The sequence below is a fragment of the Neopsephotus bourkii genome, unplaced genomic scaffold (genome assembly GCF_033783945.1).
Source record: "Neopsephotus bourkii isolate Nb327-2 ecotype Australia unplaced genomic scaffold, CSIRO-AGI_Nbou_v1 NB_36, whole genome shotgun sequence".
NCBI lineage: Eukaryota > Metazoa > Chordata > Aves > Psittaciformes > Psittacidae > Neopsephotus > Neopsephotus bourkii.
The window spans coordinates 352,016-368,966 of record NW_026900553.1 but is presented as its reverse complement, the minus strand read 5'-3'; the positions used below and the strand labels follow the sequence as shown (position 1 = coordinate 368,966).

Below are 16,951 nucleotides of genomic sequence, written 5' to 3'. Positions count from 1 at the left end.
GTCTCTAATGATTCAGAAAAGACTAGAGGGTTTGGGTTATCACCAACCAAGAGGTATTTATGAAAGATGATGAGCAGTGTGGTTATTAAATGGCCCTTAGACAGTACCTCTTCTTTACAGATAACTTTGCTAACACAGCATCAACCAGGCATTGACATTAAGTAAAAAAAAATCCTAGCCAACCATTCCCTGCCAGTGTGTCTGGAAAAGAGATGTTTAGTGACAGAGCTGCCTGGTGGAAATCACTATAGCAAATTTCAGCTCTCATTATAATCTGTTAATTAATGTGTTAACATATGATTGCAGCAGATCAGTGAGACCAGCACTCCTGTCAAGTCTAGGCCTGCATAACACAAGGCCGGCATACTCCAGGTCCAGAAAACACAGTAAGAGCACACGCCTTCACAGTTAATGTAATAAATCTCAGGGTCCTTATGTGTACCTGGAAGGAATGCTGTCAGCTGAAATTTTTCACATGGCTTTCCTCACTGATGTCAATGACAGGGTGATTGAATTTATGCAGGTATCTGACTCATGAGTCATGAGATGGTGAAGGTGGTCTCAGAGACTCTGCTTGATTGTGGACACAACTATGTTTAAGGTCATAGCTTGTAACTGCCTAAGTGCTGTCTTCAAGGAGCTCAGGCTGGCATGACACCCAGCTGAGAAATAACCTGGAAAGGTCACGCTTTTCTGCACTCTGGGGAGAGGAACAACTGAAACCTGGGAACAAGCAGGCTGTCAGGAGACAAACAGGAACCACAGGAGCAGAACTGCATGCTTGGTGTGGAAGAGCAGCATCAGTATGCACCCACAAGGCGCTAGCCACCCCTTCAAATGAGGGAGCTGCCAAATGGGACACCTAGGAACTACTTCAGGTACAAGATTGATCATGGGCAGTGATGAACCTGACTGTTCCCTGCAACAGTTACTGCTGTGTTTTGTCTAGTCTTTCTATTACATCCTTTGAGACACCCTTCCCTGGAGTTGGGAATCTTAGTTCAGGGACACTATTTTTCCGCTAGTTAACTTTCTGTTAAATTTCTGTTCTCATTGCTCTGTCTCCTTCATGTTCAATCTTTCAATTATTAGGTGAATAAAAAAGTTGCAAGAACTTTTTATACTTTGCTGAAAAGAAAATTTAATATCAATAGCACAGAAGGATATTAGAGTTCAAAATAATAAGGTAAAGCTTCTAGAGCACGTTGCACACCCCTTGGGCAGCACTGCTGATAATAAAATCACTGGTGGTGGTAGAGATGGGTGCTGATATTGGTAAAGAGAATTTCTGGTCATATGCCAGATGAAAAGCACTCCAAAATGCCACAGGAATTGGCATAAGGGAGGGTGACCTGGAGCATCTCTCCTAAAACAACATTTTTAACTTTCAACCTCAATTTATTTGCATATATTTGAAAGAAATATCTCTGAAACAGAAACATAATTTCTTATTCCTGAAGCTTGATAGACATATCAGTGCAAAAATAAAAGATAATGCAGCAAGCTTGTGGTTAACCCTGGGACACCATTTACATCCACTGTTCTTTGCACTGGGATTGACGCCAGGCTACCAGAAGCCCTGCACACAGAGCTAGGGAAAGGATTTCTAACACTAACCATAAGGCTTAGCACACAGGGGCTGGAAATGGGAAGCTCTGTGTGTCCATGCTTGGGAGTGGGAATTCTCACACCGGTGGAGAGTCAGTCTTGCCTGCTGAGCACTGAGGGTGCTTAGTCTTGCCTGCCCCTTCAGGAGATTGCCCTCTTCCTCAAATGACACATGGTCAGAAAGCACTTACAGAATAGGGTATCAACAGCTGCATCAATACTTCTAGCTAAAAAAGAACCAGGATGTGCATTCACACATCAGATCCTGATCATCCACATTGCTTAATCCTTAGGTCACTGCTGGGCCTTTGTTTTCTAGAGACCACTTTTCAGGCAGCTTGCCCCCACAGCATGGCTATGAGCCATGCTTGGTCACATCGCTGACTCTCATTCAGTGCTTAGTGCAACCACCAACAGTAAAACCAGTGGCTTCCTTGTGAGAAAGCTGACATAAGGAACTAGTGTTATTTACCAGCTTCCCAAGGATGTAAGTAACCAAAGCCATACTCTCTCGGCTTGGGTTAGAAAGCCATAAACATGCCAGACTTCAAAGACAGCTAATTGCACTCATTGTGATTTGCCTTGATCTGTGTTGTGACATGATGCCTCTGCCTACCCTGCCAAGATCTCCAGGCATGTTAGCTCCCATATTGCAAGACTATTAAATCCCATGTCTTAAATTTATACATACATTCCTTCATTTTCTTTTATAATGTTCTTTTGGAAAACATTTCCAGCAAGTCTATCTGAATTCCCTTGCCTTAGCACCATACCAGAATGATGCAGTATGAATACCCCACCACACACAAATGGGTTGTTTCTCCAAGCCTGCACTTATGTCCTTCTTTACTTTTATTGACAAAACATAGAAGAGTACAATGTGGCTGAGGTGATCTGATGATGACTCACCCAGTTCAAACTGGTTGGAAAGGTTACCACAGGTTTGTCTGACTTCTTCACTGTCCCAGCCAAGAGGATAGAGGGCACAACCAGAGCCGATCAACAAACCTACAGAGAGAAAAGAAAATAGAAGTTTATACAATTGGCTTAAACACAGGCTGCCACTTGCAAAGTGTCAAACTGACATTTGGGAATCTCAAAGAAAAAAAGTACATCTCTTTTTCTCCTAAAACCAGTAGAATGTCATTTGGACTCCTACTGCTGCATTCTGCTATACTGTTTTTACATATGGTCTGTGGCCTGGAGGCAGCTTTGTTGGTTAAGCACCAGAAGCCATTCTCAGCTTCTAGAGCTTCTACCTCAGAGCTTTTAGACTTCCCTTCTACTCTGCATAACTACTATATACACTGTTTGGAAAACTCAGCCAGGGTTAAATAGAAGATGTGTTAATCACAGCAATTACAAGCTGATTGCTTCTGATTAATTAAAACAACAGTCAACCAGGGTCTATCAGGGTTCTAGCAGGAAAAATAAACTGACAGTTGTGCTAATCTGTTGTCATCTTCCTTCAGTTTTGAAAGCCAAGGAAGAAAGGTTTCATGTCACCTGATCAATTCACACCACAGGCACACATTCCACAAAGTTTACTTAAATCATTTCAGACAAAACAACCAAGTGCTTGAGCCATTTTCCTATTATCATGTCTGACTTAACATTCACATTTTTTGCTTTCTCTGGCCCTTATGCTGCCCCAAGCAGATGTGTTTTGGCTAAGTCCTTCCCTTCACAAGATCTTGCTGCGAATCACCCGATGGGCCATGATTATTTTGCAGAAGTGGGATTTTTTATCAAACTGCATTCTCAGCTGTCACTGCAGCAGCTGCCAAAAAGCGGGGTGTTGCTGGCAAAGCTTCTTACACAGACAGCCTAGAGTGAACATTTCAATATATGCTACAGCATTTAAATGTACCTCCTTTGTGCCAGATCTTATTTATAAGATTGGAAACAAATCACTATGTAGATAATCGGCTTGGTGCACCTGAGTTATTTGCAGGGTGTAAAGGCAAACAAGTCCTCAGAAAGTTTGGAGTGTGGTTTTGCAGTGTTGTCTGTTACCTGTTAGGTAGAGCACAGGACTGGGACAAGGTTTCAAGCCCTACAGCTGTCACTGCCTGACTCTGGGCAAGTCCCTTGACTTGACACCACCTCACTTTTCCACTCTTGATAATAAGGACAATGTGCTCCCTGGCAAAGCACTTCTGCTGCCATGTTCCCAGTGCAGAAAAGCCCTGGGTGTAATGACAAGCACTGTGGACATCACACCAGTTGAAGAGGAGTACTGGGAGTCGTAAGAATGATCCTGATTCAGGGCCTGGAGCTAGCTATGCCAGCTATTTCACTACTGTGTATGTCCTCAAGATGCCTAAGCTTCTCATATTTCTGATGCTACTGTAAGATACAGAAATCACCTTATTATGTCTTGACTTGCTCAAAGACACACCTGAACAAGGCACTGAAGTCCAGAAATGTATCTCATCTTCCAAAAGATGTTTAATGATCTTAGCATCTTAGCTCTTAGCAAAGTACCACAGCAATTCCTTTGCTGGTCCTCTGAGCACATCTGCACCTGTTTTGGCCAAATATTAATTCTTTAGATTTTCACCCACTAAGTTCAAATCTCTTCTTGCTGCTCAAGTCTACCTCTTCCTTTCTTTGTTGAGCAGTAATTGCCACCTCCTCTCTCTGTACCTACAACACATAATGGAAAACAAATCCCTAAGGCGGCCCCCTCTCAGATGGGGTATTCACCCAACAGCTGTAAAGGGGGAAAAGCAATTAAGGACACATGAATGCTAGGTATTTTCAGAATTTTGTCTGACCTGGATATAGTTGCTTCTAATATCCTCGCTAACAGCTTTCATAGTATCATCTGACTTTTTTCCCCCAGGGCCATGGAGACAACGCCACCTGGTAGAATCCATGCAAATGAGAGTCCCTTCTAATTAAATTCTCAGAAAGGATGTATCTCAGACAAGAGAATTTAGGACAAAACTCGGTCTACATTTGTTAAAGACAGCTTCAGACTCTGAAAAAACCTGACTGATTCTCACTTAAATTGTTAAATCAAGAAGGGCATTGTGAAGTGCTGACAGCACAGGTGATGTGCTTGGGATTGGCAGGACCCAATGGAGCATGAAGGAACATCACCACTGATGAAGAGAATGGCTGGGAAAGGGAGGAAGATTGCCTAGATGCCAGAGAGGACTGTGGCAGCCCCAGCCAGTCCTGATGTGGATCTGACTATTTCCCACTCTGGCCATGGTGCCCATGACCTGCCTGGTGCCAGCCCAGGCAGACAAGAGCTCAGAAGCTGCTCTGACTAAAAATGAACTGGTCTGCCTGTGCTGGTTTCAATCAACTTGTGTCCTTGAACAGACGCTCTGGAAACCTTGCAAATGCTCAAAGGGCTCCACTGCAAGGGTTAGGGAGATGTAGGGGGTAGGAGGGAAGGCAGACTTACAGCTGCCTGCATTGGACCAGATGAAACAGCAGCCAGCCCTTCCTCACAAGTAGGTCCTGGGAAAGCCTCCTGCCCAGTTCTTCCAGGAGAGCACAACAGCAGCACTGCCGGCAAGTGAAAGGACTATTAGCATAACAATGCTGCCCCTCCAAACCCAGAACAAGCTCTTACTCAGCACTTGCCAATTGCTCTCCTCAGGTGACAATAGTGTCTGTTGCCCATTGCATTCACAGAGAACTGTTTGTTTTCAGTTTTCTGTAGGTTTTGTTGCAGTAACCAGGTGGTTGGTTGGGTTTTTTCCCATGAATATCGCTCACAGCACTTTCCACTGCCACCCTCCAAGCAAAGCCCATCCTCTTCCAGACATGGGTACCTGTTCACTCTGTCAGCCTCTGATGCTACACTGAATACAGTGACCGCAAGCCTCAATAACTTATTTCCTTCCTTAGCCAGACCTCTTCATCCCCCTGTCACACCTTCTTTCACATTTCTGCAAACCCATCTCTGTAAGTCCAAAGCCCAGTTTCAGTAAAAATAATTTATGGGGCTCAGTCAAAAATTCATTAGCAATGCAATATTCTGTAAAGTTAAATAGCTCCAAAGGAGCAACTGCTTCACTTAAACATAATACTTGTACTTAAAGCCATTATTCACTGTTCAGCTGACAGCACCCTCCACTGTGCCTCACCATTACCTGTGCCTCCTAGAAATAAGTAAACCAAATAAGGGAAATCTAGCATACTATGTTAGAAAACCGCCCAACCCCAGCAACGTCTGGCTCTCCAGTTAGCTATGGGCTTTAGCAGTGCTGTTTCACTTATGGAGTACCAGACATTGAGCACTGCAGCTTTTTTTCTGCTCACAGGCTGCATTGACTGTGATGATGAAATCACATGGGAAACTGCTACCTAATGCCAGTTCTGCTGCCCCATTGCCCCAAAGCACCAACGGCAGCGTGTTTATGTGTAAAGGACAAGGTATAAAACCACTGGCAAGCTCACATACTTAGTTTAGTGAACACAAAACCTGCCAGAGACAAAGATGCAGCCAGGAGAACGAGGTACGTTCCCATCTGGGAAAAAGGTTTATACCTATAAATACCAGTTTTGCCACAGGTACCAACTGGCCACAAGTCTTAAAGCTGTTGTTTTGACATCTCCTTTGATGGTCACTGTTTTTCAGCTGGTTTTGGATCACCTTCAAGTGTTTTCCCTGTAGCAGCACATAAGCGTCTGTTGTTGATTTAGGTCTATGGGCAAAACAGTTGTGTTCCCCAGTACTTCTTGAAGGCAACAAGCAGGCCAAACTCAAAGACTTACCTAGTGTAATGCTTTCATAAGGACTTAAGAGTCTGCTAGCCAGTAAGAAAAATTTAACAAGTTTTGCTTTATGCCCTGAGGTAAGTATGAGTGTGTGTGTCTACGTCCCATTGCTTTCAGCAGGATTCTTCATGATTTCAACACGGATGATTCTGCCTTGGTCTGCACGGACAGTGAAGTCAGGAACTGGCATTTCAGCTCCCTTATTTTATGCAGTAGGAGTGTTGAGTATGCCTCAAAGCCCGTGGTGCAAATGGAACCTGGACAAAAGCCTCTCAGCCCCTTCTTTCTCTTCTGATCAGTACACCCTTGTTTGTAAGCAACTGAAGGTGTGGATCAGACCCTGCAAAGCAAAAAGACTTCACACTATTACAGCTAATAATTCATACACACAGCCAATGCGTTTTATCACAGAGAATGTAGATTCTGCTGAATAGCTGCAACCTCCATTTAAAAATCTAAGCTAAATTCAAGGGCTGCAAACCCAATGTAGATCTTTAAGCTAATTTTGCAGCTTCAGTAAAGAGCAGTTACTGGTTTAGCTCTAGAATCACATCCTGGCTTGCCTTATAGTTATTGTATTTAGCCAGCTACACTACTCAGTACACCACACCCATATTTACAGCTGCTTGAAATGCTTAGGATGCCTGTAACATTTCTTAAGGAAAGTAAGAAAAAACAAAAAACCAACAAACCCAACCACCCTGCTGTAATTGCGATCATCTGTCATGTTTCATTATCTGGTATAGACATTAGAAGAAATAGAAAAGGAAAGGAAACACGCAGGTCCATAAACAGCACCCTCACAAAAGGGGCTGTGGCTTCCAGGTGCAAGGGTCCCAGGCAGTGGGACAGGGCCAGCCAGCAGTACAGGTGCTGGTGGCATTTGGCTGCTGTTTTGGGCAATGTGCCGTGCACCAGTGGAGGTGTTGGCACTTCCAGAGACCAGCTCTTCTGAAGCAGTTCCGCATTTGCGATTGAAACATTCTCCTTGCCCTGATCCATGAAAAATGGCTATTGCAAATGCTGAGGCTGACTCGATGTGCTGGTGAGGCATGTGGGAGAGAGCCACAGGGCTGACTTAATGTAGCCAGCTTCAGCAGTACAAAACTGGAATGAAGTGCTTGGCTTCAATACTCAATAGGGTCTCATTTAGCCACTACACTCTTTGTATGGTCCATGCCGAGAGCTGGATACCTTTAAAAAGTGAGTTAAAACCAGCCTGTTTGCTACGTGAGGAGCTGCCCAGACCTACAAGTTGCAAAACTATAAACTAGAGGATGGATGCCTCAATAGTAAACTACCCAGAGTAATCCTTGTCCATCCCACACTGGCCTCTCTTTCACCCTTGCTGCAGGTAACGTGCGACCATATTTCAGTAACACCTAGTGCTTGCAAGATGATCTTGTCTGTCTGGAGTGGAGCTTGTGATTGATTGAAAATAATTGCATATAACAGCTTCTGCATATGGTGGATGCAGCAGAGAAGGGACAATAATTACATTAGTGGCTTGGCACAGATCTAGATTTCCTCCTTGAAGTGATAAATGATTTGTGGCATGCAGCAATCAGCTTATTCCAAGATGTAAAATATTAACCACTATTACTATCTCCAAGAATAGCTTGGATATAAGCAAGTCTCAAACAACAAACACGGAAGGATTAATAAGCCAAGAGCAAAATTGTTGCACTCAGAAAGACCAAGACTCATTGGCAAAAGTCAATGCACAAAAAGATAAGCTTGAAAATCCCTGTGGAGGGCAGTCCTCAGGCTGCTGAGTTAGTGGCCACTGAATATGGGACATTTGACCGGTTCCTTATTGCTGTGGCTTTAATGGGAGCCTCCCCAAAGATCTGATGTGCCTTAAATAACCAACATAGACATCACACCATAAATTAATAAATTAATTGTCTGTAGCTGTCCTGACAGCTCACAGCTAGCAAGTCCTGTTTTACAGACTTAGCTTTTTCTCTTGAGGTCACAGCATGCACCTGACTGCTATATGTGGCTCACTCTTGTTTTGTTGTCAGCTCATTTGATCATTGCAGCCTCAAAAGCCTGTTAAATAAAGCCAAACCTTCCCCAGTGTCCTTCCTTTTCCTTTGAATAGGGTAAACCTAAGCAGATTATTCAGACAAATACAATGGGGAAAACCATCAGTTTGTTCAATAAAGAGAGGTAGTGATGGCAGTGAATTAGGCTCTTAGCTTTGGATTCAGTCTCAGGGTCTTGCTGCTAGAAAATGCATTTTCATTTGAACAAAACCCATGGTGGCTTTCCTTGATTATGGCCTTTTTAGGGGCCTTCTCTATGGGCACTGGAAATTGTATTCCTTTTTTGTATGTCGTCAGCTCCAGTCAGAGTTATACCTTTTGAACGCAGTGAAACTGACTGTCTGGGCACCATAAAGGGCCTCCTTAGCCAGCAGTTAGAGGCGGACTGCACTGCTGTAGCATGAGGGGGCCTGGGAAGCCTCTCAAGAAGGAAGGAGCCCAGTATCATTGGGAAAACTCAGTTTGTATTTCCATCTAGAAAAGTAATAGGAACAGGTCAGGCTTCATATATGTACTGCAGAATGAAAATAAAACCAGAAGCAAATGCAGCTTTTTGTAGTCACGTTTAGTAAGAAAAATTTTCAAATTATCTCCCTCCTCACTTTCCCCCATCTTCCACTGTTTCCCCTTTAATTTTCTGACCTGACCAAAAAGAAACCTTGCCCTTTTTATTTTTTTTTATTTTTTATTTTTTTTCTAGGCATATCTAATGAACACTGCTCATCTGACAGATACTCAGACCATCTGGAGAAGCTGACAGACAATAATTTGGAAGTCATCCCTTTCAAGACCATTTTAATGATGATTTTTCTTTCCACATTTTTTCTCTATCAGCCCGTTTGAATCTTCAAGGATGATAGAAAGTTTTCACATTCCCATCTGTCACTTGAAGGTACAATAATCTCTACATGCAAAACAAAACCAATTTTTAGATGCAGCACAGACTTTGACTTCCACTTCTTGTGATTTAAAAACTCTCCTTGATGTAATGGTCTTAAAGCATTTACCTGATATGAAAACGAGCCTACGGTATGAAAGTAAAACTGAGCTGGCACAAGAAGGTGTCTGCTGCTTTCAGACATACCTTGGCCAACAAACAATGGGGTTAAAGAATTGGTTAAAAACCATGTTGTGAAATACATCAGAAGACACAGCTTCTGATGTCTGTGTTCAAGAAACTCCAGGAGCTTCAACCAAGCAACTGCTGAGTGATAGAAATGGGTTAGAGCAGGTTCAGACAAACTTCAGAGGCTGGGCAAAGCAGCAGGACCCAATGGAGCAAAGATGGGGATGGGGCTACCAGGGCCACGCTGGCTGCAGCCAGCCTGGCTCCCATACCTGTGGAGTCCAGCCTTAGTTCAGTGAGCGAGGGACAATGTCTTTATACTAGCAGTTCCTAGATCTCCATCCAGAAGCATTCCTTCTTTAAGGTCACATACCTACTGTTTCTTTTAACACCATCACTCTGTTCTTCGGTTCCTCTGTTGTTCTTCTGTTCGAGAAACATTACCATACCTGTCCCTTCACACTGCTGTTAGTACTTGTCCCTCAGGAAACCCAGACAAGCACATGAGCTGGTATTTTATCAGGCTTAAACATGAGATCAACACTTTGGCAAAAGTTCTCTGTTGATTTAGTAGTCACTGAACAATTGCCTAGAATGTGAATGAATGCAGTAAGGCACTCCCCCTTGTCTGGGTGTCCAAGCAGAAGTCCTCAGAGGCACGCAGATAGAAACGACATTTATGTTGTACCAAATTTCCTCCCACTCCTCCTCACAAGGGTCATGGTATGGGAGACAGCTAGTCAGTTCAGGTCTTTACTCAGGTCAAGTATTTCTGTCATAGACTTTGCTATAGCAGGACATTAGAGGGAATGTAGACACAAAGCAAAACGAAACATCAGAATAAAAAAAAAAAAAACAAAACACCCAGAGAATAAAATGCTACAGCCTTCAGTTTCTCAGATCCTGCCTCCAGTAAAATTTTCAACTTGAGCGTGATGGAAATAGTACTCATGGAGTTTCAGCCAGCAGCAAAACCCCACCATGCTTTCCCTTCTGACTCTGATCTTCAGGTTTAATTCAGCACATTTGGCTTTGCTTAGCTCCCCTCCATCTGACTGTCAAGCGCCATCCCTCAAATGATACTTCTTCTGTTATTTTGGGTTACTCCACACCATGAGCACTCACTGTCTGGCAGCTGCTCTGCTCTGAACCTCATCAAACAGCCACAGCAAAGAGCTGCCACCTGCCTGCTACCACTTCCCAGAGAAAGTAGGAAGGGAGGGCCAGTGGCAGAGGAAGCCTAAAAAAGGCATTACAAATGCCTGCCAGCATCCAGCACAGCAAAATGCTATGTCACGGGAGAGTCACAGCTCTTTCTCCCTGACTGCAGGAATAGGGCAATGGAGGGTGTAGATAGGAGTCTTCTGACTGATGAAACATCACTCTGCTTTGATCTTCATTTGATCAAAGGTAGTGTGCTCATTAATAGAGAGGTGCTTCAGGCTCAGAGGGGGAAATCTCCCCACCCAGAGATGCTACACTGCTACCCCAAAAGCTAATGGCTTTGCTCTGTTTGGCCCTGGGCATTTTTAAAGCAATTCTGAAAGCTTCAGGAAATAGGGCTAAGGGCTAAAAGAAACCCAAAAGAAACACTGAAGTAGTAAGAATGGAGAAATCAAACACAGAGCTGCCACTAAATGGAAAGTGGTTTAATAAGAGCCATTTGGTAAAAGGACAAGTGACATGACCATGGCAGCTGCTGTGAGGAAAGGAAAGGTTCAGCACCAATTTCAATGCCCTGGAAAAACAGGTGCTGGTGCAAGTGACCGCAGCTCCCCAAAATTCAAACCCCTCAGAGTCACTGAAAATATTTCTTTTAACAAGATTTTATAAAGCAGCAGTAAACAGGCTTGACAGTCTTTGAAGGCTGGCACTAGATATTAAGAAATCCAAGAGTTTAATCCTATTCTATGTACACAGTAGGAGGAGTAATATGATCTTTGAGAACTAGTTGAATTACAGTGTGCAGCTGGGTATTTCACTGAAAACTCCTTTATTACCATTTATTATACAGCACCATTCACACACAGGGGTATCAAGAGAAAGAGGTACCTGCTTGTGCAATTTATATCTTATTGGTTATGGTTAAGTGAGGCTAAGGTTGGCCAGAGTCAAGGTGGTGCTTATCTGGAGGATATACCAACTAATTAAAGAATGAATATTCACTGAAGCAGAGGCTCCAGGATAATTCTCTTACCACTAGATTACTTAGTCCCTCTAACGTTTTAGTTCTTTCAGCCAGTGATGACGCAAGTATTCAGCACAAAGTACAGCACCCTTCAAACAGAAGCTCCACAGATCCCAGGGGATGAGAGACCAAGGTTGAAATTAGGCCAAAAAGAGAAAGAAAAAAAAAAAGGCTTTCACCACGGCTATTTCTCCCGACCATGAGTGCTGGGTGCAGACAGTTGGATACGAGAGATTCTAGCATCACTGGGTTTTCTCCTTTGGGCTCCTGCAATGCATACTTGTTACGTGCCCATGGACAAAGCAAGTTCGGAAGTATGGAGATCGTGAATACTCCAGTGTTCAGACACAAAGCACAGCACTAAGCAGTCTGGATAAGCCCACACTTGGCTGCTTTTTTTTGTCTAAGGGGATATCTGGAGGCATGAAGGTAATTATTGTAGTCATGATTCAGGGTTGGTCCTGCTTGAAGCACAAGGTTGGACTATATGACCTCTCAACATCCCTTCCAACATGAAAGACTTCAGGAATCTCTTTTCCATCATTCAGGAACCAAGGCAGCTACGGCTCAAGTCACATGCATGCACGTAGGACTACTTGCATTTCAGCTAGGTAGCCCACCTAAAGACCAGGTCCTGCTCCAGGAACAGCACGGGTCTTCTTTTCTAGGTGTTCAGATGGCACAGGACATATCACACCTACGGAGATGCCTCTGTAGCAGCAATTGAATTGAGACCCTTGTCAGTAAAATCAATGGAGTCCAGAAGATATTTTTCTCACCCTGAAGAATACACACAGGTCTATCACTAGGACACATCTAAGTTTACCTAATTCTAAGATATCAAAGACATTCATATGAGACTGGCAGACATGGCACATTGCCAGTAGGGAAAGACAGATTCTTCTGGGCTAGCAGCTGGATGTGGGATAGCTGAGAGCATCTCAAATAGCACTGGACACTTGTAGGTCAGTGTCTGAACTGTGCTCCACTGGCAATATTGATTTAGAGTGGGATTTAGCCCCCCAAATATGTCGCCTTCTGTCAGATTAAGTGCTGTTCATTATCCTGCTTGGCCTCTTCAGAGCAATGCAAGATTCCCATAAATCCTCTGTCATACCTGCCAGCCCATACAGAGGTCTTGATGACCTCTGACAGTGTAAAGCATCTAGATTCAGGCTAATGAGTTTTACCCTAGATATGTATTGATCTTAATGTGAGCTTAGAAACCTACCTCAAGGGGCAATTTCTGTATTGTAAACACCTTTAAAAAGTGTATGAATCTGTAGTTGAATCAGCCAAAGTTACCTACACTTTATTTTATCCCTTATCTTCTATCCTGCCCTCATTCTGCCCTTAAGATGCAAGTGTCTCAACTCCTGTAATGAATTCTACCTTCCTTTATGGGAAATGACCTGAATGTTAGGGAAGAAAAGAAGATGAAAGAAAAAATCGTCTTGCTCCTGAGTGCAACCCTGTATGCTCTACCTTAAAAAGAAATCATCTGTATGCTGCTTTTAAATGGCCTAGGTCTGCCTCAGTTGCTACCACAGACCTAGATGCCTCAGGAGTAGCTTTGCTGAGTCTCTGTGTCATTCCTCCCAGAGTTTGTTGCCCAACAAAATGATTGACAACACTTGTTCTGAAAGGGATGTGACATGGTCCAGTTAAAGGCAGACTGAATCTGCAGAGTGGAACTGAAATGCTTTGAAGAATTCCACAAAACACAGCGGAGTTTGACTGTCAGCTCATTTTTGTTTGGCAAGCCATGATCACTGCTAGTACAGTGTACGCTTTATGAGAAAAAAAAAAAACAAGCCTAAGCATTATCACATGCCATCAGACTTCTTTATGTGACAACCCATCTGTGTGCTCACCCCATCGTTTTGTGGCTCAGAATCAAATGCTTGACAGTTCAAAGAGTCTAGAGCAGCATATGGCATATGACATGGTGTATTTAAATAGAAATCGTTCTATTAGAAACACAGGGGTGCCTACTGTAATTAATAAAAGATAGTTTAATAACTAGCTTCCCAAAATACCTAATTCTCATAGTAGACATAGTAGATAAGGCATATTCCTTTCTGTTAATACGAATTTCAATAGCAACTGAAGACCGGACAAAACTAGCCAGAGTTTTTGCAGAAGCTCCATATTCAAAGCATTTCCCAGTATGTGAACTTATCTCATGAAGGCCTATGAGGGGGGAATATATCCTATGTTGGTAAAGATGCCTAAGCAGACAAATGGATAAATGACAGGCATTGCGTATCTTTTCAACACAATCTGGGCAGAGCAAGGTTGTTATAAGCATTAATGGTAACTCTGCAGAAGTTCAACTCCTGAGACTCCTGAGCACCACTCCAGTCATTTTGCCTCAAGATTGTCGCTGACTTTGGAAATATTCAGACATGGATTAAATACCAAGGAATTGCTTTTCTATGTCTATTAGTTCACTGAACTGTGAAAAACAGTAGTTTATAAATGCTGGATAAAAGAACAAAGATATCCATCCAACTCCTTCACTTTGATAGCATATCCCCAAAGTGACAGGGGAACGGGAACTGATGCAAAGCATATGTCCTGTGGGAAATACTGCACATCAGGCTTTTGCCATTTATTTATTTCTTTTAGTTTGTTTTATCTCAGTTGAGCTGTCCAAGGACTGATGCAAGACCAGCCACTGCACATCTCAGTACAACTTCAGCCATACTCAAGGTTTCAAAGTAGCATTTTCAGTGCATGGTCTGCAGACCCTCTGGCAAATCAAGGAGTACTTCCAAGCGAATTCATACATGCTATTAGTCAATCTATAACTTGAAAAAAAGATTGAAAAGGTGTGCATTTCTACTGAAGAGTCTGCAATACTCCTCAAATCAAACAAGTTTGGAAATCACTTTCTAGATAGGAAATATGGCAAGATAAACTGCTATAATGCTGTAAATGTCAGTGGCAGTCACCAAAGCTGAGAATCACTTTTCCCTTTAACCTATTCCTACTGGTGCTTCCCAGGTTCAAGCCTCCCTTTACTCTGCTGAAATATACACACCAGCTTTATTGATACACAGGCATACAGCCATCAAACACATCTCCCTCTGTACAGTTTAGAGCTCTCTGATAGGTAAGTCATAGATAGCTAAGTGTTACGAAATAAATGGGAACTAGTGAAGGAGAAGTCAGTTTAATGTATAGTTTGCTGCTGTAGCAGCTTTTAAAATGCCCTCCACCTTCACAAGGCTCTTTGCAGATCATACAGCTAAGCACATGAATTAATCTATGCATGAATAAAGTATATTCAGTGGAGTTTGCCTTTGTGCTGAATTACAGTATAAAATCAAAAGAAATGGAGAATAGACTCCATGTGGAATTGATTCTTTGTATGGCTTCCTCAAGCTGAAAAACAACTATTACCCTATTCTCAGTTACTTTACTTTCAGTAAGAACAATGGTAAGGTTCAACACAGCTCCAATGTGAACAATGTGACACACGGAATATTGTTTCCATGCTGTCAGACTGTCTGTGTTTTGTTTTGCCTGATTTTTACATGCTCTAAAGTTTGTTTCCTGTGACATACCCAAGAAAAGGATACCTTTTATTTAAAAAAAACCCAACCAATTTTAAAAAATGGAACTTTCCGTGCTTTCTATCCAAAGACATTCCAACTCACTGACCCAATTTGCAGAGGAAAAAGCACTCTATCAAGTCAATTTCCCTCAAATAGGTCCCATTTTTCAGTTTGCCACAAAATGTGATAAATCATAATTTTGGATAGGAGCTGCAGTTTGTTACAAATATATTGCACATCTGCAGCTCAGAAAATTTTGGCACTGCTGCTTATCCTCTCCAGAGAAAATCCATATGGACAACCTTACCAACACATCAAACAGACTTAACCCTTCCTGGTAACGAAGACCAGTGTGTAGAGGGTATGCTTCTCCCACGGTGAGCTCATGAGCCCACCTATGAACTCATTTTGAAATCTCCTTCTCCCCACCCACCTGTGAGTTAACCCAAGGCAATGAAGGGATGCCTCAGCAATATCCAGCTCTTTATACTGCGAGTCTTTTGCTTCCCATAATTAATTAAATTCTTTTATGCAGACAGCATACTTAAAACACAAAAAAACCATTTTGGAAACAGGTTGGAAGGGACATCAATAATGTATCTTATCCATCCTTCAGCCTCAGTGAGGATAAGCTGTACCTGTACCTTCCAAGAAAATTATTTGTTTGAGCTGATCATAAAAATCCTCTCACAATAGAGATCACACCAACTTTTAAGACAATGCATTCTGCTGACTCTGTGTCTCAAACAGGAGCATTTCATATTGTCTAACATATATCTTCCTTGTAATTTAAGTTCACTCCTTAAATCCTGGGCTTTGCTAAACCACTACCAGGGCTTCAAGAGAGCATTTTATTTTCTCCCCCCTTTGAAAATTTTTCTCTCCAATGGATCAACCACTCCCAATTTATTCAGTTTTTCCTGATAGAATTGGCCATTTCATGCAGGCTTCTCTTTCCAGAGGATTTCTGTGGCTGCTGGTTTTGACAATGTGTTGGAATTTTTCCTTTAAAATAGAAAAAAAAAAACACAACAAAACATGGCAATGAATGAATCAAACTCATTTTCAATGGAGAGAAACTGAAAGGGGGGTTAAATCAAGTTAAATGAAGACCTTGGTGGTGATGGCAATACTAACAGAGGTTTCTAGTGTGCAGGCTGACCAGAGCTACCTACAGAGGCTGCTCTTAATTCATGCAGTTTGCTCCTGCGTTTTGTAGTTTTCACACAACTCTGTACATACAAAATGCTGTTTTACTCATGCATTTCAAAGCATTTTCACTTTATGGCTTTGGGCAGGGGCTGGTGGACAGGGGCTGGTGGAAATATTCAAGGCTGAGCAGAATGTGACTCTGAGCAATGTGAAGATGTCCCTGCTCATTGCAGGGGGATTGGACCAGAAGACCTTTTAAGGTCCCTTCCAGCTTGAACTATTCTATGATTCTGTGGCGCAACTAGGGCACCATAAAGGCTATGGGATACATTTTTAGACTTGTGAAAGTATTACATTTAACATACAAAAGGATGCTTGACCTTGCAGGCCCAGTCTTGCAAGCTTACATTCAAAGAGATCTAATGGGGGAAAACTGGCCCATTAGTTTTGCCACTAATTTCAGTGAAGCCAGAGCTCTAGCCACAGCTTTCAGGTTGCTATTTTCACAAGTAGTTTCCACTGCTGTAAATTGTTCAGAACCAAGCACATTGTGCCATGAGAGAAACTGTCCTTCCCTGGC

General features: G+C 42.6%; 1 protein-coding gene across 1 annotated transcript in view; it reads right to left on the bottom strand.

The window, feature by feature from the left end:
- LHFPL6 (LHFPL tetraspan subfamily member 6) overlaps positions 1–16,951 on the bottom strand; it is a 141,246-nt gene that overhangs the window by 12,679 nt on the left and 111,616 nt on the right. The window contains exon 3 of the mRNA XM_061344942.1: positions 2,518–2,616. Coding sequence (XP_061200926.1) covers positions 2,518–2,616 — 99 coding nt within the window. The remainder of the gene's footprint in view (positions 1–2,517; positions 2,617–16,951) is intronic.